This window comes from Pristis pectinata, chromosome 4 (assembly GCF_009764475.1).
Source record: "Pristis pectinata isolate sPriPec2 chromosome 4, sPriPec2.1.pri, whole genome shotgun sequence".
Lineage (NCBI taxonomy): Eukaryota > Metazoa > Chordata > Chondrichthyes > Rhinopristiformes > Pristidae > Pristis > Pristis pectinata.
Window position 1 is genome coordinate 58321357 of NC_067408.1, and position 27583 is coordinate 58348939.

A 27583-nucleotide genomic window follows, 5' to 3' on the forward strand; every position below is an offset into this window, starting at 1 on the left:
CAGGTATGGTCTGTGCGGGTAGAGGCTCACTTGTCGTTTGTCTACGATGGTCGAGACTGACCTGTGTTTGGTCTGTGCTGGTAGAGGCTGAACTGTGACTGGTCTTCAGTGGCAGACACTGAACTGTGATTGGTCCGTGGTGGTAGAGGCTGACATGTCATTGGTCTATGCTGGTACAGGCTGACCTGTGATTGGTCTGTGGTGGTAGATATGACCTGTGATTGGACTGTGGTGGTAGAGACTGACATGCGATTGGTCCGTGGTAGTGAGGGATGACCTGTGGTTGCAGAGATTGACCTGTGATTTGTCGTTTGTGGTAGACACTGTCCAGTGATTGGTCTCAAGTGGTAGAGACTGCCCTGTGATTGGCCTGTGATGATAGAGACTGTTCTGTGATTGGTCGCAAATGGTCTCAAATACCCCTGTGGCTGTTCCCATCAACAATAAGTATACCATTTTGGATACTGCTGGTGGGGATGACCTACCAGGGACAAGTTGTAGTGGTCACATCTCTGGCACCCAGGTGGTACCCTCAGCTCAGAAAGGAAAGAGGGAAAAAAGGAGAGCAGTAGTGATAGGGGATTCGATAGTTAGGGGGACAGGTAGGAGGTTCTGTGGGAGAGATCGAGAATCCCGAATGGTCTGTTGCCTCCCAGGTGCCAGGGTCCGCAATTATGTCAGATCGAGTTCTCGATATTCTTAGGACGGAGGGTGAACAGCCAGATGTTGTGATCCATGTAGGGACCAATGACGTGGATAGGAAGGAGGAGGAGGTCCTGCAGAGAGAGCTTAGAGAATTAGGTGCAAAGTTGAAGGACAGGACCTCCAGGGTTGCAATCTCAGGATTGCTACCTGTGCAACGTGCTAGTGAGGCTAGAATTAGGAGGATCATGCAGCTAAATACATGGCTAAGAAGATGGTGCAGGAGGGAGGGCTTCATGTTCCTAGACAATTGGGCCTTGTTCCAGGGAAGGTGGGACCTGTTCTGACGGGACGCTTTGCACCTGAACTGGAGGGGGACTAACAGACTTGCGGGTAGGTTTGCTAGTGCTGCTCCTGGGGGTTTAAACTAGATTTGCAGGGGGAGGGGAACTGGAGTGTTAGAGCAGATAGTGAGGTGGAGGAGGAAAATGGTCATGTGAGGACTGCAGGTATAGACAGAGATCAAAAGTTTGTACGTGATAGAAATGTTCTCAGGTGCATCTATTTCAATGCAAGGAGTATTGTAGGTAAGGCAGATGAGCTTAGGGCGTGGATTGGCACGTGGGATTACAAAATTATTGCTATTAGTGAGACCTGGTTGCAGGATGGGCAGGACTGGCAGCTTAATGTTCCGGGGTTCAGTTGTTTTAGACGTGATAGAGGGGGAGGGACTAAAGTGGGAGGAGTGGCATTACTAGTCAGGAAAAATATCACAGCTGTGCAGAGACAGGACAGCCCGGAGGGCTCATCTACAGAGGCCATATGGGTGGAACTGAGGAACAGGAAAGGTGTGGCCACACTAATAGGGTTGTATTGTAGACCGCCCAATAGTCAGAGAAATTGGAGGAACAAATCTGCCGTGAGATAGCAGACCAATGTAAGAAACAGAAAGTAGTCATAGTGGGGGATTTTAACTTTCCACATATTGACTGGGACTCCCACACTGTGAAAGGGCTGGATGGCTTAGAATTTGTCAAATGTGTTCAGGAAAGTTTTCTAAATCAATACATAGAGGTACCGACGAGAGAGAATGCAATACTTGATCTCCTATTACGGAACCAGACAGGTCAGGTGACAGAAGTATGTGTAGGTGAGCATTTTGGGTCCATAATGTCATTAGTTTCAAGTTAATTATGGATAAGGACAGGTCTGGTCCTCGAGTTGAGGTTCTAAATTGGAGAAAGGCCAATTTTGTGGAAATGAGAAAGGATCTAGGAAAAGTGGATTGGGATAAGTTGTTTTCTGGCAAGGATGTGTTCAGTAAGTGGAAGGCCTTCAAAGGCGATATTTTGAGAGTGCAGAGTTTGCATGTTCCTGCCAGGATTAAAGGCAAAGATAACAGGCATAGGGAACCTTGGTTTTCAAGGGATATTGGCGATCTGGTTAAGAAAAAGAGAGAGGTGTATAGCAGGTATAGGCAACTAGGAACAAATGAGGTACTTGAAGAGTATAGGAAATGTAAGAAAATACTAAAAAAGGAAATCAGGAAGGCAAAAAGATGACATGAGGCTGCTTTGGCAGATAATGTGAAGGTAAACCCAAAGGGTTTCTACAAGTATATGAAGAGTAAAAGGATAGTAAGGGACAAAATTGGTCCCCTAGAAGATCAGAGTGGACATCTATGTGTGGAGCCCCAGGAGATGGGGGAGATCTTAAACAGTTTTTTTGCATCAGTATTTACTCAGGAAACGGGCATAGAGGATATGGAAGGAAGGGAAACAAGCAGTAGTGTCATGGAACATATAGAGATTAAAGAGGAGGAGGTGCTTGCTGCTTTACAGTGAATAAAGGTAGATAAATCCGCTGGGCCTGACAAGTTATTTCCTCAGAAAAGAGAGAGACTAGTGTAGAAATTGCAGGGGCCCTGGCAGATATATTTAAAATGTCCTTAGCCACAGGTGCAGTGCCGGAGGATTGGAGGGTAGCTCATGTTGTTCCGTTGTTTAAAAAAGGTTCTAAAAGTAAACCAGGTAATTACAGGCCGGTAAGCCTGACATCAATAGGAGGTAAATTATTGGAAGGTGTTCTGAGAGATCGGATATACAAGTATTTGGACAGCCAAGGGCTGATTAAGGATAGTCAGCATGGCTTTGTGTGTGGTAGATCGTGTTTAACGAATCTTGTAGAGCTTTTTGAGAAGGTTACCAAGAAAGGCTGTGGATGTTGTCTACATGGACTTTAGTAAGGCCTTTGACAAGGTCCCACATGGGAGGTTAGTTCATAAGGTTCAGTCACTAGGTATCCATGGAAAGGTTGTAAACTGGATTCGAAATTGGCTGTGTGGGAGAAGACAGAGAGTGGTAGTGGATAATTGTTCCTCAGACTGGAGGCCTGTGACTAGTGGTGTGCCTCAGGGATCAGTGCTGGGGCCATTGTTGTTTGTTGTCTATATCAATGATCTAGATGATAATGTGGTAAATTGGATCAGCAAGTTTGCTGATGACACTAATATTGGATGCGTAGTGGACAGCAAGGAAGGATTTCAAAGCTTGCAGAGGGATCTGAACCAAATGGAAGAATGGGCCAGAAAATGGCAGATGGAATTTAATGCAGACAAGTGTGAGGTGTTGCATTTTGGAAGGACAAATCAAGGTAGGACATACACAGTAAATGGTAGGGCACTGAGGAGTGCAGATGAACAAAGGGATCTGGGAGATCATATACATAATTCCCTGAAAGTGGCGTCACAGGTAGACAGGGTTATAAAAAAGGCTTTTGGCATCCTGGCATTCATAAATCAAAGTATTGGGTATAGGAGTTGGGATGTTATGGTAAAGTTGTATAAGTCACTGGTGAGGCCAAATTTGGAGTTTTGTGTGCAGTTCTGGTCACCTAACTATAGGAAGGATATCAGTAAGATTGAAAGAGTGCAGAGAAGATTTACTAGAATGTTTCTGGGTCTTCAGGAGTTGAGTTACAGGGAAAGATTGAACAGGTTAGGACTTTATTCCTTGGAGCATAGAAGAATGAGGGGAGATTTGATAGAGGTTTACAAAATTATGAGGGGCATAGACAGACTTAATGCGAGTAGGCTCTTTCCACCTGGATTAGGAGAGATAAGTACGAGAGGACATGGCTTTAGGGTGAAAGGGGAAAAGTTTAGGAGGAACATTAGGGGGAACTTCTTCACTCAGAGAGTGGTGGGAGTGTGGAACAGGCTGCCAGCTGATGTAGTAAATGTGGGCTCACTTAAGCTTTAAGAATAAATTGGATAGATACATGGACAGGAGAGGTCTGGAGGGTTATGGACTGGCTGCAGGTAAGTGAGACTAGCAGAATAATGTTTCAGCACAGACTAGAAGGGTCAAATGGCCTATTTTCTGTGCTGTAGTGTTCTATGGTTCTATGGTAGAGATTGTCTGTGATTGGACTGTTGTAGCAGAGGCTGTCCTGTGATTGGTCTTCAGTGGCAGAAACTGACCAATAATTTGTCACTAGTGGCAGAGATTGACCTGTGATTGGCCTGTGGTGGTACTGACTGTCCTGTGATTGGTCTGTGCTTGTAGAGACTCACTTGTGATTTGTCTATGATGGTAGAGACTGACCTGTGCTTGGTCTTCAGTGGCAGAGAATGACCTGTGATTTATCTACAATGGAAGTGATTGACCTGTGATTTGTCTACTGTGGAAGAGATTGACCTGTAATTCATCCATGGTGGTAGAGATGACCTGTGATTGGACTGTTGTGGTAGAGACTGTCCTGTGATTTGTCTACGTTGGTTGAGAGTGACCTGTGGTTGGTCTGTGGTGATAGATACTGATCTATGATCGCTCTGTGGTGGTGGAATCTGACCTGTGATTGGTATGTTGTCGTAGAGGCTGACCTCTATTTGGTATGTGGTGGTAGAGACTGACGTGTGATTGGACCGTAGTGGTAGAGGCTGTCCTGTGATTAATCTGTTGTGGTAGGTGCTGACCTGTGATTGCTCTGTTGTGGTAGGTGCTGACCTGTGATTGGTCTACGGTAGTGGAGGCTGCCCTGTGATTGGTCTTTGGTGGTAGAGATTAACCTCTGCTAGACCTGTGGTAGTAGAGACTGAACATTGATTGGTATATCATGGTACAGGCTGATCTGTGTTTGGTCTTTTGCGGTAGACACTGACCTGTGATTATTTTTCAGTGGCAGATACTGACCAGAGATTTGTCTATGGTGGCTGAGCATGACCTGTGATTTGACCATGATTGCAGAGACTGACCTATGATTGCTCTACCGTGGTAGTGAGTGCCCTGTAATTGCCCTGTGGCAATAGAGACTGACCTGTGATTGGTCTGCAGTGGTAGAGTCTGACCTGTGATTGGTCTGTACTGGTAGAGACTGACCTGTTATTGGTCTCTGCTATAGAGACTGATCCTTGATTGGTCTCTGCTGGTAGTCTCTGACCTGTGATTGGTCTGTGCTGGGATAGAGTAACCTGTGTTTGGTCAGTGCTAGTAGAGACTGACCTGTGATTGTTCTTCAGTGGACGAGACTGACCAGAGATTTGTCCATGGTGGAATTGATTGACCTGTGATTGAACTGAGGTGGTAGAGGCTAACACGTGAGTGGTCTGTGGTGGTAGAGGCCTATCTGTGATTGGTCTATGCTGGTAGAGACGGACATGTGATTGGTATACGGTGGTAGAGGCTTTCCTTTGTTTGGTCTGTGCAGGTAGAGACTGACCTTTGATTGGTCTCTGGTTGTAGAGGCTAACTTGTGATTGGTCTTTCCTATCTAGACTCACCCTCGATTGTTCTGTGCAGATAGGGACTGACCTGTTCTTGGTCAACCATGGTAGGGACTGATCTGTGATTGGTCTGTGGTGGTAGAGACTGACCTGTGATTGGTAGGTGGTTGTAGAAGCTGATCTGTGATTGGTCTGTTTTGGTAGATACCAACCTGTGATTGGTCTTAGCTGTTAGAGACTGACACGTGATTGGTCTGTTGCTGGTCGAGACTCACCTGTGATTGTTCTGTAACTGTAGAGACTGACCTGTGATTGGTCTGTTGTGGTAGTTGCTTACCTGTGATTGGTCTATGGTGGTAGAGTCTGACTGTGATTGGTCTGCTGTGGTGCAGATTGACCTCTGGTTGGTCTGTGATAGTAGAGACTAACTTATAATTAGTCCATCGTGGTACAGTCTGACCTGTGATTAGTCTTCAGTTGCAGAAACTGACCAGTGATTTGTCTGTGGGGCAGAGATTGACCTGTGTTTGGTCTGTGGTGGTAGAGACTGACCTATTGTTGGTCTACCATGGTAGTGACTGCACTGTGATTGGCCTGTGGTGGTAGAGACTGACCTGTGATTGAGCTTTGGTGATAGAGTTTGACCTCTGATTGGTCCATGGTGGTAGAGACTGTCCTATGTTTGGTCCATCGTGGTACAGGTTGATCTATGCTTTGTCCTTGGTGGGAGAGATTGACCTGTGTTTGGTCTGTGGTGGTAGAGATTGACCTATCATTGGTCTACCATGGTAGTGACTGCTCAAATGTGATTGGTTTGTGGTTGTAGAGACTGACCTTTGATTGGTCTGTGGTGGTAGAATCTGACCTGTGTTGGTGGAGGAGACTGACCTGTGATTGGTCCGTGGTGGTAGAAACCGACATGTGATGTTGGAGCAGACTCACCAGTGATTGGCCTGTGATATTAGAGCCTGGCCGGTGATTGTTCTGTGGTCATCGAGACTCACCTGTGATTTGTCTGTAGTGCTTGAGATTGACCTGCGATTGGGTGATGGTGGTACAGACTGACCTGTAATTGGAATGTGGTGGCAGAGGGTGAGCTGTGATTAGTCTGTCGTACTACAGACTGAACTGTAAATGGAATGTGGTGATAGAAACTGTCCTGTGATTGGTCTAAGATGGTAGAGACTGCCCTGTTATTGGTCTGTTCTGGTAGAGGCTGACCTCTGAATGGTCTTTGGTGGTAGAGACTGACTTGTGATTGGTCTACTGTGTTAGGGGCTGACCTGTGATTGGTCTATGGTGGTAGAGATTGACCACTGATTGGTCCATGGTTGTAGATACAGACCTTTGACTGGTCTGTGGTGGTCGAGGCTGACCTGTGATTGATCTGTGCTGGTATAGACTGATCAGTGACGGATCTATGGCTGTAGAGGCTGACGTGATTGGTCTCTGCTATAGAGACTGACCCTTGGCTGGTCCCTGCTGGTAGTCTCTAACCTGTGATTGGTCTGTGCTGGGTTAGACTAAACGGTGTTTGGTGCACAGTAGTAGGGACTGATCTGTGATTGGTTTGTTGTGTTAGAGACTGACCTGTGTTTGTTCAGTGCTAGTAGAGTCTGACCTGTGATTCATCTTTGGTGGCCGAGACTGACCAGAGATTTGTCCACAGTGGAAGTCATTGACCTGTGATTTGATCATGGTGGTAGAGGCTGTCCTGTGATTGGTCTGTGCTGGTGGAGACTGACCTGTGATTGGTCTGTATTGGTAGAGACTGACATGTGATTGGTCTACAATGGTAGAAACTGCTTTGTTTGATCTGTTGTGGTAAAGTCTGACCTTTGATTAGTCTGTGGTTGTAGAGGCTAACCATTGATTGGTCTACGATTGTAAAGGCTGATTTGTGATTGGTCTGTTGTGGTAGATGTTGGCCTGTGATTGGTCTACAGTTACAGAGACTACCCTGTGGTTGGTCTTCAGTGGTAGAGACTGATATTTAATTGGTCTGTGATGGTAGAGACTCACCTGTGATTGGTTTACAATGGTAGAAACTGACCTGTGTTCAGTCGGTGCTGATAGAGACTGATTTGTGATTGGTCTTCAGTGGCAGAGACTGAACTGTGATTTGTCTACGGTGGAAGTGATTGAGCTGTGATGGTGCCATGGTGGTGGAGGCTGACAGCTGATTGGTGTTAGAGGCTGACTTGTGCTTGGTTTGTACTGGTAGAGACTGACCTGTGATTAGTCTACAGTAGAAGAAGAGACTGACCTGTGATTGGTCTCTACTGGTAGACACTGACCTGTGATTGATCTACTGTGGAAGGGACTGACCTGTAATTGGTCTAGGGTGGTAAAGACTGTCCTGTGATTTGTCTGTGCTGGTAGAGACTGACCAGTGATAGGTCGACAGTAGTAGGGACTTATCTGTGATTGGTCTGTGTTGCTAGAGACTGACCTGTAATTAGACAATGGTGGTTGAGGCTGACCGCTGATTGGTCCGTTGTTGTAGTGACTGACCTGTGATTGGTCTGTGGTGTACAGACTGACCTGTGATTGGACAATGTTGGTCGAAAATGACCAGGCTGATCTTTGTTTGGTCTTTGGAGGTCAAGACTGTCCTGTGATTGGTGTATTTTTATAGAGACTGACCTATGATTGGTCTTAAGTGGCAGAGACTGACCAATAATTGTCTATGGTGGAAGTGATTGACCTGTGATTGGTCAGTTTTGGTACAGGCTGATCTTTGTTTGGTCTTTGGTGGTCAAGACTGCTCTGTGATTGGTGTATGTTCATAGAGACTGACCTGTGATTTATCTAAGGTGGTAGAGACTGACCTGTGTTTGGTTTGTGTTGGTAGGGACTGGTGGAAGTTGGTGAGTAAAATGGACAGTCAGCTTGTTGAATGCTGTTATTACAGCGCGTGCAGTTGAACAGACCCTGTGTTCTTCACTGTGACTCCAACATGACTGTGATCCAGTAACAGACCGCCGTGTATATGAAGATAGCTCCAGGCTGTGGTAAATTGTTTAACAGTTGCAAACCATCCTGAATCAATGCGAAGTTAGTTACAAACCGTGGTGAATTCATCTGAAGATATTTAGAGATCATCATAAATTACTGCACAGCAACAGATGGCAGTAAATGACATGAAGACATTACAAACCATGCTGCGTTGTTTTACAGATAATATGAATTAATATGAAGGTAGTTACAGACACACTCAGGAGCAGGAGTAGGCCAGTTGGACCCTCCAGCCTACCCCACATTCAATATCATTTTGTCTGATCTGCCTCAGGCCTCAACTCCTCTGCTGTGCCAGTTCTCTACACCCTCAGTTCCCTGATTTTTTTCAACAAGTTACCCACCTCCTCTTTAATACCTCCAATGATCTAGGGGTCCTGGTGCATTAAACACAAAGGTTAGCACACAGTTAAGTCAGCTCATGGAATGTTGGCCAGAATTAGAGTGTGTTTATCTTTGATGCAACCTTACAGAGCAGTGGTGAGACCACACCTGGAGCACGGTGTACAGTTCTGGTCTCTGTCTTCAGCATGTGCTTCATTGCGGGCAGTGCAGGGAAGGTTCACTGGGTCAGCTCCTGGGTGAAGGGGGTGACATAGAAAGAGAGGTTGAGCTGGTTGGCGATAGTCATTGGACTGCAGGGAAATGGGAGGGGATTTCATTGACAAATTGAAGATTGTGAGGGGGATTGGCAGGGGCATGCTGAGGGTTGTTCGCCCTTGTCAGGGTATCCAGGATCATCAATTAGTTTCAAGGTGAGATGATTGCAGACAACTGATTCTGTTTGCTTCTTCTCCTAGATGCCAGTATGTACGCCCACTACCTATTCAATGCATTCGACAGTGCACACAATGGATCCATCAAATTCGAGGTATCACCCAATGAATGAAGAACATCTGTGTCTGCTTCCAGAACACTCTCTATTCAACCTTCTTCGATCCGTTTCAGTGAAAAGATGATTTAATGTTTTTCATGAACCATGTTCTTGGCAGGGAGACAGACTGTGAAGGGCAGGGATGTAGTGGAGTTTTAGACATATAGTGTAGAGAGGTTTTACTCAGTGAAAGCTGGAGTCTGTCACTAACCCATGACAGCAACAGTGGGGGCCTTAACCTGTTGAGACTGATCCACAATCTGTGAGATCATGACTGATCTGTGCAATAACTGCACACAACTGTCAGGCTCCACACATTTGCCCAAGGGCTCACTGTAAGCCCGTTCACCTTGTAAACCCACTCATATTGTAAGAGACAACAGATTTCAGTTGCTGGAATTTGGAACAGAAAACAAGATGCTAGAAGAACTCAGCTGCTTAGGCAGCATCTGTAGAGGGAAGTGGACAGTCGACATTTCGGGTAGAGATCCTTCATCAGGACCCTTATCTCCCCTCTATCTTTCAGTCCAAATGAAGGGTCTCAGCTGAAAGCTTGACTGTCTATTTACCTCCATAGATGCTGCCTGACCCACTGAGTACCTCCAGCATTTTATATTTTGCATTGACATTGTAAGCCTGTTCACAATGTAAGACCACTCACATTGTGTGTGTTCACATTGAGGAGTGTTCCCAATGTAAAAGCACTTCTGTTGCAAGAGTTCATGCTGTTGCAACGTTCACACTGCAAACATGTGCAGACTTGGTGTATTTATGTTCAAGTGAATTTGCACTGTGTGTTCACAAAGAACATAGAACACAGAACAGTACAGCACAGGACAGGCCCTTTGTCCCACAATGTTGTGCCGAATTAATTAAACCAATGATTCCTGATTAATCTAATCCCTCTTCCCCGAACATTGACCATATCCCTCCCTTCTTTGCATATTCATGTGCCTATCTAAGAGTCTCTCAAATGCCCCTATGCAATCTGCCTCTACCAGTACCCCTGGCAGTGCATTCTAGGCTCCCACCAGTCTCTGTGTAACTCTCACCTTAAAAACATGCCCTTTTTTCAATCCTGGGAAAAAGATATCGGCTGTCTACTCTATCTATGCCTCATGTAACTTTATAAACTCCCCTCAGCCTCTACCTCTCCAGAGAAAACAGCCCCAGCTTTTCCAACCTCTGCACCCTCTTCAGAGCCTCCATATCCTTCCAATAATGAGGTGACCAAAATTGAATGCAATACTCCAAATGTGGCCAAACCAGAGTTTTATAAAGCTGCAACATAGATTCCTGGCTCTTGAACTCAGTGCTTCAACTAATGTAGGCAAGCATGCCATATGCCTTCCTTATCACCCTATCAACCTTTGCAGCCACTTTTACAGAGCATGTACCTGGACCCCAAGATCCCTCTGTTCATCAAAGCTGTTAAGGATCTTGACATTAACTGTCTATTCTCCCTTTATGATGGATCTCCCAAAGTGTAGCACCTCACACTTGCCTGGATTAAACACCATCTGCCAGTTCTCTGCCTTTATCTGCAACTGATCTATATCCCACTGTATCCCTTGGCAATCTTCCATGCAATGCACAGCGCCACCAATCTTTGTGTCGTCTGCAAACTTCCTCATCCAGCCAACCACATTTTCATCCAAATCATTTATATATATGACAAACAACAGAGGTTCCAGTACAGATCTATGCAGAATGCCACTGGTCACACACGTCCATCTGAAATAAGACCCATCCACCACTACCCTCTGTCTTCTGAATCCAAATGGCAAATTCACTGTGGATCCCGTGCATCCTAATTTCCTGGATGAACCTACCAAGTGGGACCTTGCTGAATGCCTTAATAAAATCCATGTATACAACATCCACTGCTCTACCTCATCGATCACCTTTGTCACCTCCTCCAAAAATTCAATCATGACCTGCCCTGTATAAAGCCATGCTGACTGTCCGTAATTAGACCATGCTTCTCCAAATGCTCATAAGTCCTGTCTCCAAGAATCCTCTCCATTAGTTTCCTACCACTGACGTGAGACTCACCAGTCTATAGTTTCCAAGATTATCCCTATTTCCCTTCTTGAACAAAGGAACAACCTTAGCTACTTACCACATCTGTGGCTGGAGAGGACACAAACATCTTGGTCAAGTCCCCAGCAATCTCATCACTCGCCTCTATCAATAACCTAGAGTCACAGAGTCATAGAAAAACACAGTACAGATACAGGCCCTTCAGCCGAACAAGTCCATGCCAACCACAGTGCCCACATATTTCCTGCATTTGGCCCATATCCCTCTAAACGCGCCTTTCATGTAACTATCCAAGTGCTTCTTAAATGATTCTATTGTACCTGCGTCAACCTCTTCCACTGGCAGCAAGTTCCATGTACTCAACACCCTGGGTGTAAAAAAGTTACTGCTCAGGTCTCTTTTAAATCTTTCCTCTCTCGCCCCCTATGCCCCCTAGTTTTGGACTCCCCTACCCTAGGGAAAGGACTGTTACCATCCACCTTATCAATGCTTCTCATAATTTTAAACGTTTCTGTAAGGTCGCCACTCTTTCTCCTACATTCCAAGGAATAAAGACCTAGCCTGGCTAACCTCCCCTGATAACTCAGGCACTCTGGTCCTGGCAACATCCTCGTAAATCTTTTCAGCACTCCATCCAGTTTAACCACATCTTTCCTATAACAGGGTGACAAAACTGTACACAGTACTCTAAGTGCAGCCTCATCAATGACTTATACAACTGCAACATAATATCCCAACTACTACACTCACTGCCCTGACTGATGAAGGACGACGTGCTATAAATAAAGGCATTTCAATGAACTATGCCACTTTCAATGAACTCTGCACTTGTGCTCTGAGGTCCCTCTGTTCCATTGCACTCTTTAATGCTCTACCATTCATGGTATAAGTCCTACGTTGATTTCATTTTCCAAAATGCATCACCTCACACTTATCTGTATTGAAATCCATTTGCCACTCCTTGGCCCACTTCTCTAACTGATCAAGATCCCCCTGTAATCTCTAATAACCTTCTTGACCATCAACAACACCTCCTAATTTCATGTCATCTGCAAATTTACTGATCCAGCCTTGTGCATTCGCTTCCAAATTGTTTATGTAACTAATGAACAACAAGGGTCCCAACACCGACCCCTGCAGCATATCACTAGTCACTGGTCTCCATTCTGAGAAATAACCTTCAACCACCACCCTCTGCTTCCTACCTCTGAGCCAATTTGGAATACACCTGACCAGTTCTCCCTTGATTCCATGGAATTTACCATGCGGGCCCTTGCTGAAGTCCAAATGGACAACATCCACTGCCCTACCCTCATCTACCTTTTTGGTTACCTCTTCAAAAGACTCTAAAAGATAGGTAAAGCACACATTTCCACACACAAAGCCATGCTGACTCCCCTTGATCAGACTTTATCTGTACAAATTCTGGTGGATCCTGTCCCTCAGAATCCCCTGCAGTAACTTTCCCACCACTGATGTCAGGCTGACAGGCCTGTAGTTCCCTGGCTTGTCCTTGCTACCCTTCGTAAACAATGGAACAACATTAGCCACTTTCCAGTCTTTGGGAACTGCACCAGTGGCTAACAATGAACCAAAAATCTCCACAAGAGCCTCTGCAATTTCTTCCCTAGCCTCCCACGAAGTCCGAGAATGCACTTGGTCAGGCCCTGGGGATTTTTCCACCTTAATGCGCTGTAAGGCTGCAATAATTCCTCCCTGGTAATACGAATGTCCTCCAAAACATCACCGCTTGTTTCCTTTATCTCTTGGGCATCCATGATTTTCTCCTCAGTAAACACCAAGGAGAAATATTTGTTAAATTCCCATCCATCTCCCGCTGATCTCCAAGGGGACCTACTCTCTCCCTAGCCATCCTTTTACTCTTAATATAGCTATAGAACCTTTATCAACTTTATTTATACAGTACAGTAACAGGCCCTTCTGGCCCAGCGAACCCGCGCCACCCAATTACACCCATGTTAACCTACTAACCCTGCATGTGTGACAGAGTACAGGTAAGTGAGGAGAGGGTATTGCCTTTTTGATAAGGGAGGACATAACAGCAGTACTTAGAGGCGAGGTTCTTGGGGGATCGTCCAGTGAGGCCATATGGATAGAACGTAGGAACAAGAAGGGGAGGGTCATGCTAGGGGGAGGTCTTTGAAACCTCTTGGGATTTTCCTTAACTTTACCTGCCAGATCTATCTCATGCCCTCTCTTTGCCCTCCTGATTTCGCTCTTAAGTGTATTCTTAATCTTTTTATAATCATCAAGGAATTCACTCATTCCCGACCTCTTAAACACAAGTATGCTTCCTTCTTTTTCTTGACCAGAGCTTCAATATCCCTCATCAGCCAAGGTTCCCTAAACCTCACCTTAACAGGAACGTGCTGCTCCTGGACTCAATCTCACATTCTTAATAGCCTCCCACTTGCTACTTCTTCCTTCCCTTCAAACAGGGTCACCAAATTGACTGCTAGATCCTGCCTAATTCCCCCAAAATTAGCCCTGCTCCAGTTTAGGACCCTAACCTGTGGAGCTGTCCTATCTTTTTCCATCACTATCTTAAAACTAATAGAATTATGATCACCAGAGCCAAAGTGCTCCCTAACTGCCATTTCTGTTACCTGCCCTACCTCATTCCCTAAAAGGTCTAGTATTGCACCCTCCTGAGTAGGTCCCTCCATATATTGACTCAGGAAACTTTCCCAGACACATTTCACAAATTCAACCCCATCCAAGCCCTTAACACTCTAGGTAGTCCAGTCAATACTGGGAAAATTAAAATCTCCCACTAATATAACCCGATTATTTGCACAACTATGAGTAATTTCTCTAAACAACTGCTCCTCAAGTTCCCACTGACTATTGGGGAGTCTATTGTGCAGCCCACTAGAGTGACCCTCCCCTTCTTGTTCCTAAGTTCTATCCATATGGCCTCACTGGACGATCCCCCAAGAATCTCACCTCTAAGTACTGCTGTTATGTCCTCCCTTATCAAGAAGGCAACACCCTCTCCTCACTTACCTGTACTCTGTCACACATGTAGCATCTGTATCCTGGAATACTGAGCTGCCAGTCATGCCCTTCTCTCAGCCAAGTTTCCACTATGGCTATAACATCCTAGTCCTCAGAGACAATCCACACTCTGAGTTTGTCCACCTTACCTGTTAAACCTCATGCATTGAAATAAACACAGTTTAACTGAGTATTCCTTTCCCTGCCTTTACTGTGCCCTAGGCTAAACTGAGGTATATCCCATCAGGACCTGAAGATTTATCCACCTTAATGTTTTTCGAGAGACCGAAAACTACCTTTTCCCTGCCTTAGCATCTTAGCTACTCCACTCTGATCTCACTATCCTCTACATATTTCTTCTTTGTAAATACTGATGCAAAGTTCTCATTTGGTATCTCACCCACATCCTCCACCCCTAAGCACAAATTCCTCCTTTATTCTTGAGTGGTCCTACGCTCTCCCTTGTTATCTTCTTGCTCTTGATGTATATATAGAATGCCTTGGGATTCTCTTTAATCCTACTTGCCAAGGAATTTTCATGACCCCTTCTAGTCCTCCTGAGTCTCTTCCTGAGTTCCCTTCTGACTCCTTTATAATCCTCAAGTGCTCTATTCGATTTCAGCTTCCTAATATGCTTCCTTCTTCTTGTTGACTAAATTAACTATCTCGTCATCCAAGGTTCTGGTTGCTTGCCATCCTTGTCCTTCCCTCTTACTGGAATAATCTACTCCTGAACTGTTCAGCTGGTCTTTAAGCACCCTCCACATTTCAGACACAGATTTGCCTGAAAACAACTCTTCCCAATTAACTCTCCCTAGCTCCTGTCTGATGCCCTCATAATTTGCCCTACCCCAATTTAATACTTTCCTGCAAGGTCCACTCTTATCCTTATTCATAGCTGTCTTAAAGCTTAAGGAGTTGTGATCACTGTTTCCCAAGTGTTGACCCACTGAAAGGTCAGTCACCTAGCCAGGTTCAGTATAAAACTTAGAACATACAACAATAGAGCACTGGACAGGCCATTCAGCCTATGATGTTGTGCCAATCTTGATGCCGATTTATACTAAATGTCCTCCTGCTGCTTATCATCCCTTTCCCTCTATTGCTTTCATATTCATGCAGCTAACTTAAAGCCTCTTAAACTGCACCAGATTGCCTGCTTCTACTACTACCCCTGGTAACCCATTCCAGGCCCCTACTACTCTCTGTAAAAAAAAACTTGCCCCTCACATCGCCCTTAACTTTCCCCCCTCTAACCTTAAAAGCATGACCTCTGATATTTGACATTTCTACCCTGGGGAAAAGATTCTGAGAGTCTACCTTATCCATGCCTCTCATAATTTAAAAAACCTCTATCATGTCTCCCCTCAGCCTCCGATGCTCTCGGGAGAACAACCCAAGTTTGTCCAACCTAAGTTTGTCCAACTTGTCCTTAAAGCTCATACCCTCTAATCCATGCAGCAGCTGGAAAAACTCTTCTGCACCTTTTCCACAGTTTCCACATCCACAATGGTTCCACAATGGGGCAACCAGAACTGCACACAATACTCCAAGTGTGGTCTGACTAAAGTTTTATATAGCTTCCTTACTCTTATACTCAACACCCCTACCAAAGATTCAATATAGCCTCCCATTTAGTTGGATTATCCACATACTGCTTCAAGAAACCCTCTTGAACACACCTCACAAATTCTGCCCCATTTAAACCTTTTGCATTAAGGAGTTCCCAATCGATTTTAGGGAAGTTGAACTCAACCATGACGACATCCCTGCTGTTTTTGCTCCTTTCCCTAATCTGCCTGTATATCTGCTCCTCAATGTCCTGGTGGTTATTTGGGGTCCACCCATCAGCATGATTGCACCTTTCTTATTTTTGAGTTCTACCCATATAGACTCAGTTGATGAGTTCTTCCCCTCTGAGTGCTGGTGTGACTAGTAACACAAACCCTTCCCCTCTTTTACCTCCCTTCCTATCTCTGCTGAAACATTGAAACCCTGGAACATTAAGCATCCAGTCCTGTCCCTCTCTCAACCAGGTCTCTGTAATAGCCACATCATAGTTCCATGTACTGATCCATGCTCCCAGTTCATCACCCTTATTCTTAATACTCCTTGCATTGAAACAAACATATCTCAATCCATCTGTCATGTTGTTTATATCCCCTAGCTCCTGCCTATCCTTCCTTATAATATTACGACTCACAACATCTAACTTAGCTTCAATCCCTCCATTTTGCAACCTTGTGTTCTGGTTCCCATCCTCCTACCAATCTGGTTCAAACCCTCCCAAACAGCGCTAACGAGCATCCTGGCCAGGATATTGGTTCCTCAGCAGTTCAGGTGTAACCTGTCCCTCTTGTACAGGTCGTCCCTGCCCCAAAAGTGGTTCCAGTGATCCAGAAAAATAAAACCATGCCCCCTGCACCAGCTCCTCAGCCACACATTCATCTGCTCTAACCTTATGTTCCTACTTTCACCACCACATTCACTGGGAGTAATCCTTGAGGTCCTGCTTTTTAGATTCTTTCCTAACTCTCTATACTCACTAAGCAGAACCTCATTCCTCTACATCGTTGTTACCAACATGTACCACAACCTCCGGCTGATTACCCTCCTCCTTCAGAATGTTCTGTAGCTGCTCCAAGGCCCTGACACCTGGGAGGCAATACACCATCCTGGTATCTCTTTTGCAGCCACAGAATCTCCCATCCGCCCCCCCAAATATTGAGTTTCCTATCACTATCGCTCCACCTGACTTCTCCCTTACCAGCATTTGGAGAGACAGGGTCTGATTTGGGACAGTCAGCACAGCTTTGTGCATGGGAAGTCATGTCTGACAAATCTCTAGGAATTCTTCGAGGAGGTAACCAAGAGGGTAGGTGAGGGTAGGGCAGTGGATGTTATCTATATGGACTTTAGCAAGGCCTTTCACAAGGTCCCTCATGGCAGGCTGTTCTGGAAGGTTAGATTGCATGGGATCCGGGGGAAGATAGCGGATTGGATTCATAATTGGTTCAGTGGTAGGAAGCAGAGAGTGATGGTCAAGGGTTGTTTCTCAGACTGGAGGCCTGTGTCTAGTGGTGTGCCAGGGGGGTTGGTGCTGGGATCTTTCTTGTTTGTAATTTATATAAAAATGATGTGAATGTACAAGACACTGTCAGTAAGTTTATGTCTGATACTTAAATAGGTGGTGTTGTAGATAGTGTAGAAAGTTATGAAAAATTACAGGGGGATCTTGATCAGCTAGGTATTTCAAATGGCTTTCGATCCATATAAATGTGAGGTATTGCATTTTGGGAGATCAAACTTATACAGTAAGACTTATACAGTCAATGGTAGAGCCCTGGGGAGTGTTATGGAACAGAGAGGCCTAGGACTCCAAGTGCATAGTTCACTGAAAGTGGCGACACAGGTAGACAGGGTGGTGAAGAAGGCGTTTGGCACTCTGGCCTTCATCAGTCAGGGCATTGGATATACGAGTTGGGAAGTTATGTTGCAGTTGTATAAGACATTGGTGAGGCTGCACTTGGAGTATTGTGTACAGTTTTGGTCACCCTGTTATGGGAAAGATGTTATTAAACTAGAAAGAGTGCAGAAAAGATTTCCCAGGATGTTGCCTGCACTTGGGGGCCCGAGTTACCCAAGTATCTGCCACCCAACTATCTGCCACCTGCACCTTAGGAGTGACCACCTCACTGCAACTCTGGTCTATAATGCTCTCAGCATCCCGTAAGGTCCTCAGTACATCCACCTCCAGCTCTAGTTCCTTAATGTGGTCAGCAAGGAGCTGAAGCCAGGCGCACTTCCCACAGGTGAAGTCCTCAGGAACACTGGGAGTCTCCCTGATCGCTCACATTCTACAGGAGGACCATAGAGGGCTATGGGTCTCTAAGGTAGGGACATGTTCGGCACAGCTTTGTGGGCCGAAGGGCCTGAATTGTGCTGTAGGTTTTCTATGTTCTATGCCACTGACCCCCCAGTGCACTCATTCCGAGAATAAAGTTGAAAAGCAAAACTTACCAGATCTTACCGGTTTCTCTTCTCAGCCTCCTCTCACTGAAGCCTCTCATGCCAAACCCTCAACTCTCCACTCCTACACTGGCCCATTCTCACAATGGCTGCTCCACTTAACCTCACCTTCCTTTTATTGCTTAAGGTGCCCTTCAATTAGCCAATCAATGAGACTTGCCTTTTTAAAGTTCCCGCTCTCACTCTTGCTCCCAACTCCTGTAAAAATGAAACTAAGAACCAACAAGAGTTGTGAGGATTTCTCGCTCAGAGGGTGTTCACACTGTGGGGATGTTCACACTGTGGAAGTGTTCATACTGAGGGTGTTCACACTGTGATGGTGTTCACACAGTGGAGGTGTTCACAGTGTGAGGGTATTCACATTGTGGAGGTGTTCACACTGTGAGGATGTTCACACTGTGAGGATTTTCACATGCTGGTGGTGTTCACACTGTGAGGGTGTTCACACTGTTGGTGTTCACACTATGAAAGTTTTCACAGTCTGGTGGTGTTCACACTGTGAAGGTGTTCACACAGTGGAAATGTTCACACAGTTGTGGTGTTCACACCATGAGGGTGTTCACACTGTGATGGTGTTCAGACTTATAGTGATGTTCACACTGTGAGGGTTTTCACACTGTGAGGGTGTTCACACTGTGAGGGTGTTCCTGAACAGGTAGCAGCTTCAGTCACCAGTTGTTGTCGAAGGCTGCACCTACACCCATTGCTCCTCTCTCTGTTGATACGGAAGCCTCTGGAAACACTCAGCAGTCATCATATCACGTGTGGGTCTTGAGGTCAGAACTCATTGATTGGGTGTTTCTCTCTCCGCTGACACTGCCTGACCTGCTGAGTGTTTCCAGCATTCTCGGTTCAATCTCAGATTCCCAGTGCCTGCTGTTCCTTGTTCCTCTCTGGGGCCCAGTGCGGTGTTGCAGTCACCGCCCTTTCCCCATCCCTGTGTGGTGGGCCCACTCCCTCCTCCCCACCCGCTGGAGGGCACTGTGCTGCAGGGTATGATGTACCAGGGTTGGCTACTGACAGTCGGGTATGGGGGTGAGGAGGGAAGGTGAGGTACCAAGGGCGATCACATACAGTCAGGCACAGGGATTGAGGTTCTAGGGGAGTGAATCATTTGCTGCTTTTGTATCCTCAGGACTTTGTGATGGCTCTTTCAGTGTTGCTGAGAGGAACCGTTCATGAGAAGCTGACATGGACATTTAACCTCTATGACATTAATAAGGATGGATTCATCAATAAAGAGGTAAGTAGCTTGATCTGATCACTGTGTGTGCAGCAGCTGCCTTGTGTTGCTTTGTACTGCAGCCAACTCCATGGGGAGGAGACGCCAGATTCAGTGTGGGCAGCTTGAATAAGAATGTGCCCCAGAAATGGGTGTCATCCAGAGGAGGTGCAAAGGACAGCTTTGGTGGACAGAGAGCAGCAAGACATGTGTTCACTGGTATGAGGGGTTTTGTTCTCAATGACGGGTTCAATTGGTTAGTTCCATGGGAGGGTTCATGTAATACTGACCAGGTTAGTTACAGAGCAGTGGGCAGTGAGACGGAGAGTGCAGTGGTGTTACGTGGGACCGTGCACGAGGGATTGGCTGTAGTGGAGGGGTTTGTGTGATAGAGATCTGGGCTTTGATGTGAAGGAGTATGCACTAACTTGGTGGCCATGCGGCAGACAGATTTGCATCATAAGTTGTGGAGAATTCATTCGGGTTCAGTTCGGGGGGAGTGAATATGTGCTGTGTAGTTCAGTGTGGTCTGAACTCTCTTGCGAGGGTTTCTGTAATGTTACTCTTAGACAGGATAAGGAGATTGGACAAATCCAGTCCTTGTTGCCCTCTCCTGTCTGACAGTGGGAAGTGGTGGCCTGATCCCGACACCTCCGGGTGAAGCCATGACCACAGCAGAGTTCGGTTCATGGTGACAGGATCTTGACCCAGCAACAAGGAAAGATTAGCAATTGGTATCTAAGTCAGGAAGGGGTGTGCCTTGGGGAGCAACTTGTCAATAGTGATCCCATCTGTTTTCTGCCTTCGGCGGGGTTGAGGATTTGGCAGGTGCCTCACAAAAGCCTTGCCCAGTTACTGCATTGCATCTTGTCAGTGGTGTGCACTGCAGCATGGTGCACTCATGGTGGAGGGAGTGCTGATCCAGTGGGCTGCCATTCCCTGGATGGTTGAAGGGCAATATATCTATAGATATGAAATAAAAACACATGGCAAAGTCTGTGGAGAGAGCAGGCTCATCACATTGAAATCCAATCCCTGCTCTGCCCCCCAACTGCTACTTGACCTGCCCAGCACCAACCCCAACATTCCTGGATCCAACACCATGACTGGCCAGTTCAAGCACAAACTGGAATGGTTGGTTATCTAAAGTTGTTGAACTCTATACTGAGGGCTGCAGTGTGTATGGGCAGAAGGTGAGGATCTCCAAGCTTCCACTCACCTTCACTGGAACAGTGAATGGGGCAAAGACAGAGAGGGCAGAGAGGGAGTGAGCTGGGGAATTAAAGTGACTGGCAACTGGGAGCTCAGTGTCACCCTTGTGGACTGAGTGTTCACCCAATCTATGTCCAGATCTCCAGTGTCGGGAAGGCCACATCGTAAGCACCAAATTCAACGCATGAAATGAAGTGAATGGCTGGTTCACCTGGATGGACTGGGGAACACTGCCCTCACTCTGGATGGGTGAGACCAGCAATGTGGGATATCGTCAATGCTCAGGGCACAGTTGGACACTGTGCACAGTACTAGTCTCCTCAGTGAATGTGAATGCACCAGGAGCAGTTCAGGGAACATTAACCGGAATGGACGGGTTGTCCTGTTGGACAGGCTGGAGTGAGAAGGGAGATTAAAGCACATAAAATCCTGAGGGGTCTTGACAGGGTGGGTGTGGACAGGATGTGTCGTCTTGTGGGAAAGTCTAGAACTAAGTGTCAGCTTAAAAAAAAGAAATAATTGCCCATGTAGGACAGGACTGAGGCAGAATGTTTCCCGAGGGTGTTGAGTCCCTCACGGTGGAGCAGCCTTTGAATAGTTTTAAGCCAGAGGTAATAGATTCTCCATAAGTGAGGGGTGAAAGGGTGGATGGGAATGCAGAGGAGGTTATACTCTGATCAGCTGTGATCTTATTAAATGGAAGGCTCAGGGGGCTGACTCCTGCTCCAACGAGTGTTTGGGTGGAGCCCTGTCAATGTGGCAGAAGAGAAGCAACAGGTTAAGGAAAAACAGGAAACATCTCAGGGGTCTAGAAGTTTCTGAAGTGAATAACAGAGGATGTAGAAGAGGAGGGGGAAATCACACTACTGTTCAGGGAGAACATCACTGCAATACTTAGAGAGGATATTCCGCAGGGATCATCCAGTGAGGCCATAATGAGTAGAACAGGAATATGTGAGGGGCGATCAATTTGCTGAGGTTATACTTCATACTCAGCACAGGCATGTTGGGCTGAAGGACCTGTTCCTGTGCTGTACGCTTCTGTATTCTATAGGCCTCTCTATAGTCAACGGGAATTAGACGAATCGCAGAAAGGTATGGGAGCAATTGGTTTATAGTAGTGGGGAGTTTTAATTTTCCCAGTATGGACCACATGCAGACAGAAGAGACTAGGTGTAATTAGCTTAGCTCAGCACAGCATTGTGGGTCGGAGGGCATGTTCCCGTGCTGTGCTGTGCTGTTCTATGTTCTATGACTGGCATTGCCTTAGTGCAAGGGGCGTAGATGGGGTGGACTTTGTTAAGTGTGTCCAAGAGAGTTTTTCGAGACTATGTGTAGAGTCCTACTAGAGAAAGGGAGTACTCCGACCTTATCTCAGGAAATTAAATCAGGCAGGTGGTGGAAGTGCTGGTGGGGGAACACTTTGGCATCTGTGACTATAATTCTGCAAGTTTCAAGGGGTAAGTGTGGTCCTCATGTGAAGGTGTTGAATTGGAAGAAGACTGATTGCAATAGCCCGAGAGAGGTCCTGGTGAAAGTGGATTGGGAGCAGATGCTTGCGGGTAAAACAACATCTGACAAGTGGGAGTCTTTTAAAAGAGAGCTGACAAGGGTTCAGGGGCAACATGGTCCAGGATGGCCAAATATTGCAAGATCAGTGAACCTTGCATGACAAAGGTTTTTGAAGGTTATCTCAGAAATAAAAAATGAAGCATATAATAGGTATAGGCAACTGGAATTGAGTGAGTCCCTTGAGAAATATAGAGTGTGCAGAAAAGAAGAAAGGAATTAGGAGAGCAAAAAGAGGCCATGAAATATCCTTGGCAAGTAAGTGAATCCCTAGTCATTCTATCAGTATATAAGGAGGGGAGCTGGGGAAAGAGTGAGTCCCCTTAGGAACCAAAGAGATAATCTATATGTGAAGCCAAGTGATGTGAGTGAGGTCCTAAATGTCTGTTTTATCATCTTTATTCATCAAGGAGGATAGTGAGATCAGAAAGAGGTACAGTGAATGTCTGGAACAGGTCAGTATTAAGAAGGTGGAATGCACCAGTGTGGATAAATCCCCAGGGCCGGATGAGATCCATCCCAAAATGCTATTGAAACAAGGGAGGAGATAGATAGGGTCCTGATGGAGATTTTCAAGATTTTGAAGACTGGAGGATAGCTAATGTTGTTGCCTTATTAAAGAAGGACAGCAGGGATAAGCCAGAGAACTGCAGGTCATAGAGTTATACAGCACAGAAACAGGCCCTTTGGCCCAACTGGTCCATGCCAACAAAGTTGCCTTCCTGAGCTTGTCCCATTTGCCAGCACTTGGCCCTTATCCCTCTAAACTTTTCCTGTCCGTGTACCTATCAAAATGCCTTTTAAAAATTGTAATTGTACCCACCTCAACCACTTCTTCTGGCAGCTTGTTCCATGCACCTACCAATCTCTGTGTGAAAAAATTGCCCCTCAAGTCCCCTTTAAATTTTTCCCTTTTCACTTTAAACCTATGCCCTCTAGTTTTAGACTCCCCTACCCTGGGGAAAAGACAGTGAGCATTCACCCGTATCTATGACCATCAAGATTTTATACACCTCTATAAGGTCATCCCTCAGCCTCCTACACTCCAGGGCCGGCTATCCTTACATCAGTGGTAGAGTAATTGCTGGAGAGAATACCAAGGAACACGATTTACATACATTTGGAAGTCAGGGACTGATCAGGGATAGTCAGCATGGCTTTGTGTGGGAGAAATCCTGTCTCATGTATTTGATTGAGGTTTTTGAAGAGATAACAAATGAGATTGGGGCAGGGAGGTAGATATTGTCTAGAAAGACTTTTGACAAGATCCTGCATGGTAGAAGGTTAAGGCACGTGGGACCCAATGCAAGCTGGCTAATTGGATCCATAATTGGCTTGGTTGTAGGAGGCAGAGGGTCATGTGGAAGGATGTTTTCTGATTAGAAATCTGTGACCAGTGGTGTACCACAGGGATCGGTACTGGAACCTTCATTGTTTGTGATATATGCCAACGACTTAGATGTGAATGTAGGAAGTATGTTCAGTAAATTTACACATGGGATGAAAATTGTTGGCATTGTGGATAGTGAGGAAGGTTGTCTAAGGATACAGCAGGATATAGATCTGATGAAAAGTTGGACAGAGCATTGACAGATGGAATTCAATCCCAACAAGTATGAGGTGATGCACTTTGGGAAGTCAAATAGGGGTAGGCCACACAAAATAAATGGTAGGGCACTGTAATGTTGTTGAACAGAAGGACCTTGGGGTTCAATTCCATGGTTCCCTGAATGTGACAACACGAGTAGATAGGGTAGTGAAGAAGGCATATGGCATGCTTGCCTTCATAGGTCAGAGCATAGGATATGCGAGTGGGGATGTTATGTTTCAACTTGACAAAACATAGGTTAGACCACACTTGGAATGTTACGTGCAGTTCTGGATACCACCCTTTACAAGGATTGTGCTTATACTGGAGAGTGTGCCAAGGAGATTCACCAGGATATTGCCTGGATTGGAAGACTAATTATGGGGAGAGATTGGATAGGCTGAGCTTGTTTTCCCAGGAGCAAAGGAAGCTGTGGGGTGAGCTGATGGAAGTATATAAAATTACAAGTTTATAGGGGGGATAGTTGGGATGATTTTCCATGGTAGGAGTATCAAAAACAAGAGGGCATAGGTTTAAGATGAGAGGAAGAAGATTTAATGGGGATCTGAGGGGTAAGTTTTTTATACAGAGTGTGGTTGATATCTGGAACTCACTGCCAGAGGAGGTGGTGAAATCAGACACAATCAGTACATTTAAGAGACATTTAGACAAACACTTTAATAGGCAAGGCATAGAGGGATATGGTCCTAATGTGGGCAAATGGGATCAGTGTAGATGGGCAGAAAGGTCAGCATGGATATTTGGGTCGAAGGGCTTGTTCCTGTGCTGTGTGACTCTGATTCACTGGTGTGGAAGCTATCCGGAGTAACTGGTAGAGTGGAATTGAGAACTTACAGTAAGCAGGGAGGGAGGAGATGTGGGAGTCACCAGACTTGTGTTGGTACAACTCCATTTCTCTCTCCACAGACATTGGGTTATTTCAGATTTCCAGCTCCTGCTGAGTTCTGTCTTTTCTGGGGCCTGCAGGTTGCTTTCTCAGAGAGTCATAGAGTCATACAGCACTGAGCTGTGGGCTGAAGGGCCTGTTCCTGTGCTCTACTGTTCTATGTTCTGTAACGTCACCCCTCAGTCTCCCGTGCTCCAGGAAATAAGGACCTAGCCTACCCCACCTCTCCCTATAACTCAGGCCCTCGAGTCCTGGCAACATCCTCGTAAACTTTCTCAGCACTTTCCAGATTAATAATGTCTTTCCGATAACAGGGTGACCAAAACTGAACATGTTCCTCCAGGTGCAGACTCACCAACGTCTTGTACAACTGCAATATAACCTCTCAACTCCTGTACTCAATGCCCTGACTGATGAAGGACAGTATGACAAATGCCTTTTTCACCACCCTGGCTACCTGGGACTCCACTTTCAGGGAAAGACTCTTGTGTCCTCCATCTATTTATATCTCCTCCGGACAGGTTCATTGCTTTCATCAGTCGACACGTGACATTCCTCTGCCTCCACCCTATCACAGATGTTCCCTCCACATTCTCTGCAACTTAGAAAGTGCCTGTTCTCAAAACTTCCCCACTTCTGACAAAGGGGCATTGACCCAAAGTCTTGCTCTGTCTCTCTCCTCACAGATGCTGCCAGACCTGACCTGACCAGCTTAGGGTTCACAGCATTTCCTCGTTTCATTGTCCTGAATGGTGTTGTTGGATCTGTACTCAGTCAGGAGAGAAGAGAGTGTTCCTTCACCTCTGTCTTGTGGATGGCAGAAAAGGCTGTGGGGTGTCAGGGAGTGCTTCAGTGCTTCTGATCAATAGGAACTCCAGGATGGGATGGGCCTTAGCGATGGGCGCGCCTTTAGATGGCAAGGAGAAGTGGCTGGCTGCCCCTCCTTGACTCATTGCCTGGTACTGCAGAGCAAATGGTGTCTGTGACAACAGTTGAGGTCTTTCTGTACACAGACTATGTTCTCTGAAGAGCTGCAAATGGAATCAAGCAATTTTCATCAAACTTCCTCTGTCTCCTTCTAAGGAGAGTCACACCACACTGTCCTACACAGCCACAGTCAGTGCACTAACCAGTTTGCTGAAGTTCTTTGATATCCCTTGGTTGAGTGGTGTCCCTCTCATTCATCCTTCAAGTTCAGTGTGTATCCCCATGTTTGAAGGCAGGCAGCATCAAGGTGGTCCTGGGGGATTCTGACAGAGATCAGTGAGCAGAATACTCATTGATACTCACTGGGTGACCCCCTTCATCTTGACATCTCAGTGACATCTTCCTTCACAAGGATGATGGGCAGACATTAGCTGGACTGGATTTGTCCTGCTTCTTGTGGACAGGACATACTTGGGTAATATTCCACATTGTTGGTAGATACCAGTGTTGTACCAGTACTGGAACAGCTTGGCTAGAGGTGTTGTTTGTTCTGGAGTATGCAGCCTGATCATTGATAGATTTTTCTCTGTATCTGGTCTGCTCAGTCGCTTGTCACTAGGACAGGTCATAAACTGGCTTCTGCTCTGGCCAAAATGTATCAAGCACCAGCATTCAGTTGAAGGTGATGTAACCTTCCTCATACTCATCACTGCTGGGGACAGAGTATCCGTGGTGCGTGCACCTTCCCATGGCTGTTTAATTGTTGCAGTTTGTTTGCTCTAGTACATGCAGAGTCTTGCTTCCAACATTTATCCTTGCCCTAGTGCATTGTGTCATCCTTCACTTTGTACCACTGGAGTTGTGGAGCTGCAGATCCAGCAGTTGACACTCTTTCTGGCTGCTCTGCTCCTTCACAGGCCCACAAGGTCATGTACCTCTCCGCTGCTGTTCCTCAGGATACAGCCGGACAGGTCTGTGGAACTCATAGGTGACTACTGGCGCCATCATAGAATCCTAAATGGTATAAAAGGTTCTGGAAACACTCAGCAGATCAGGCAGCATCTGTGGAAAGAGGAACAGATCTCGCGTTTCAGGACGAGGACCCTTCTTCAGAAAGGGGATGAGAGAACAAAAGGAGGTAAAATGACAAAAGGTGAAAAGCTGACTGGTTGGTGAACCTGGTCAGCAAGGTGAAAACCAACAGGCTCCATTGAGGCCAGGATGCCTGGTGAGGTGACATGAGGAACCCACCCCACTTTAGATAACACAGCACAACAAAGGGTGAACACTGGACATTATCACAAGGATTCCATGCTGCTGTCAACAACCCACCTGTCATGGGAAGATGCATTAGCACAGGTAATTTGGCAAAGACCAAGTCCGCTGGGTTCCTCTCTTCTGTTGGTTCCCTTCCACACACTGCAGATCTGATCTGGCAACTCTGTCCTTCAGGGCAGCCAACTTGGTCAGGGCGTACAATGGGTGGTTGGTATTGGTTTATTATTGTCACGCGTACTGACGTATAGTGAAAAACTTTTGTTTGCTTGCCATTCAGACAGATTATTCCATCCATATGTACATCGAGGTAGTACAAAAGGAAAACAGAATGCAGAATATAGCGTTACAGTTACAGAGAAAGTGCAGTGCAGGCAGACAAGGCCATAACGAGGTAGATTGAGAGATCAAGAGTTCAACTATAGCACAGGAGAAGTCCATTCAAGAGTCTTATGACAGGGGGCTAGAAGCTGTCCCCGAGCCTGGTGGTGTGTGCTTTCAAGCTTTTATATCTTCTGCCCAATGGAAAGGGGGAA

The 27583-nt window shown here is 46.0% G+C and overlaps 1 protein-coding gene across 1 annotated transcript in view; it reads left to right on the top strand.

Moving 5' to 3' along the window:
- The window catches only part of LOC127569019 (Kv channel-interacting protein 1-like), a 109293-nt gene that overhangs the window by 65761 nt on the left and 15949 nt on the right, over positions 1 to 27583 (top strand). Inside the window, exons 4-5 of the mRNA XM_052013276.1 lie at positions 9184 to 9254; positions 19483 to 19590. Coding sequence (XP_051869236.1) covers positions 9184 to 9254; positions 19483 to 19590 — 179 coding nt within the window. The remainder of the gene's footprint in view (positions 1 to 9183; positions 9255 to 19482; positions 19591 to 27583) is intronic.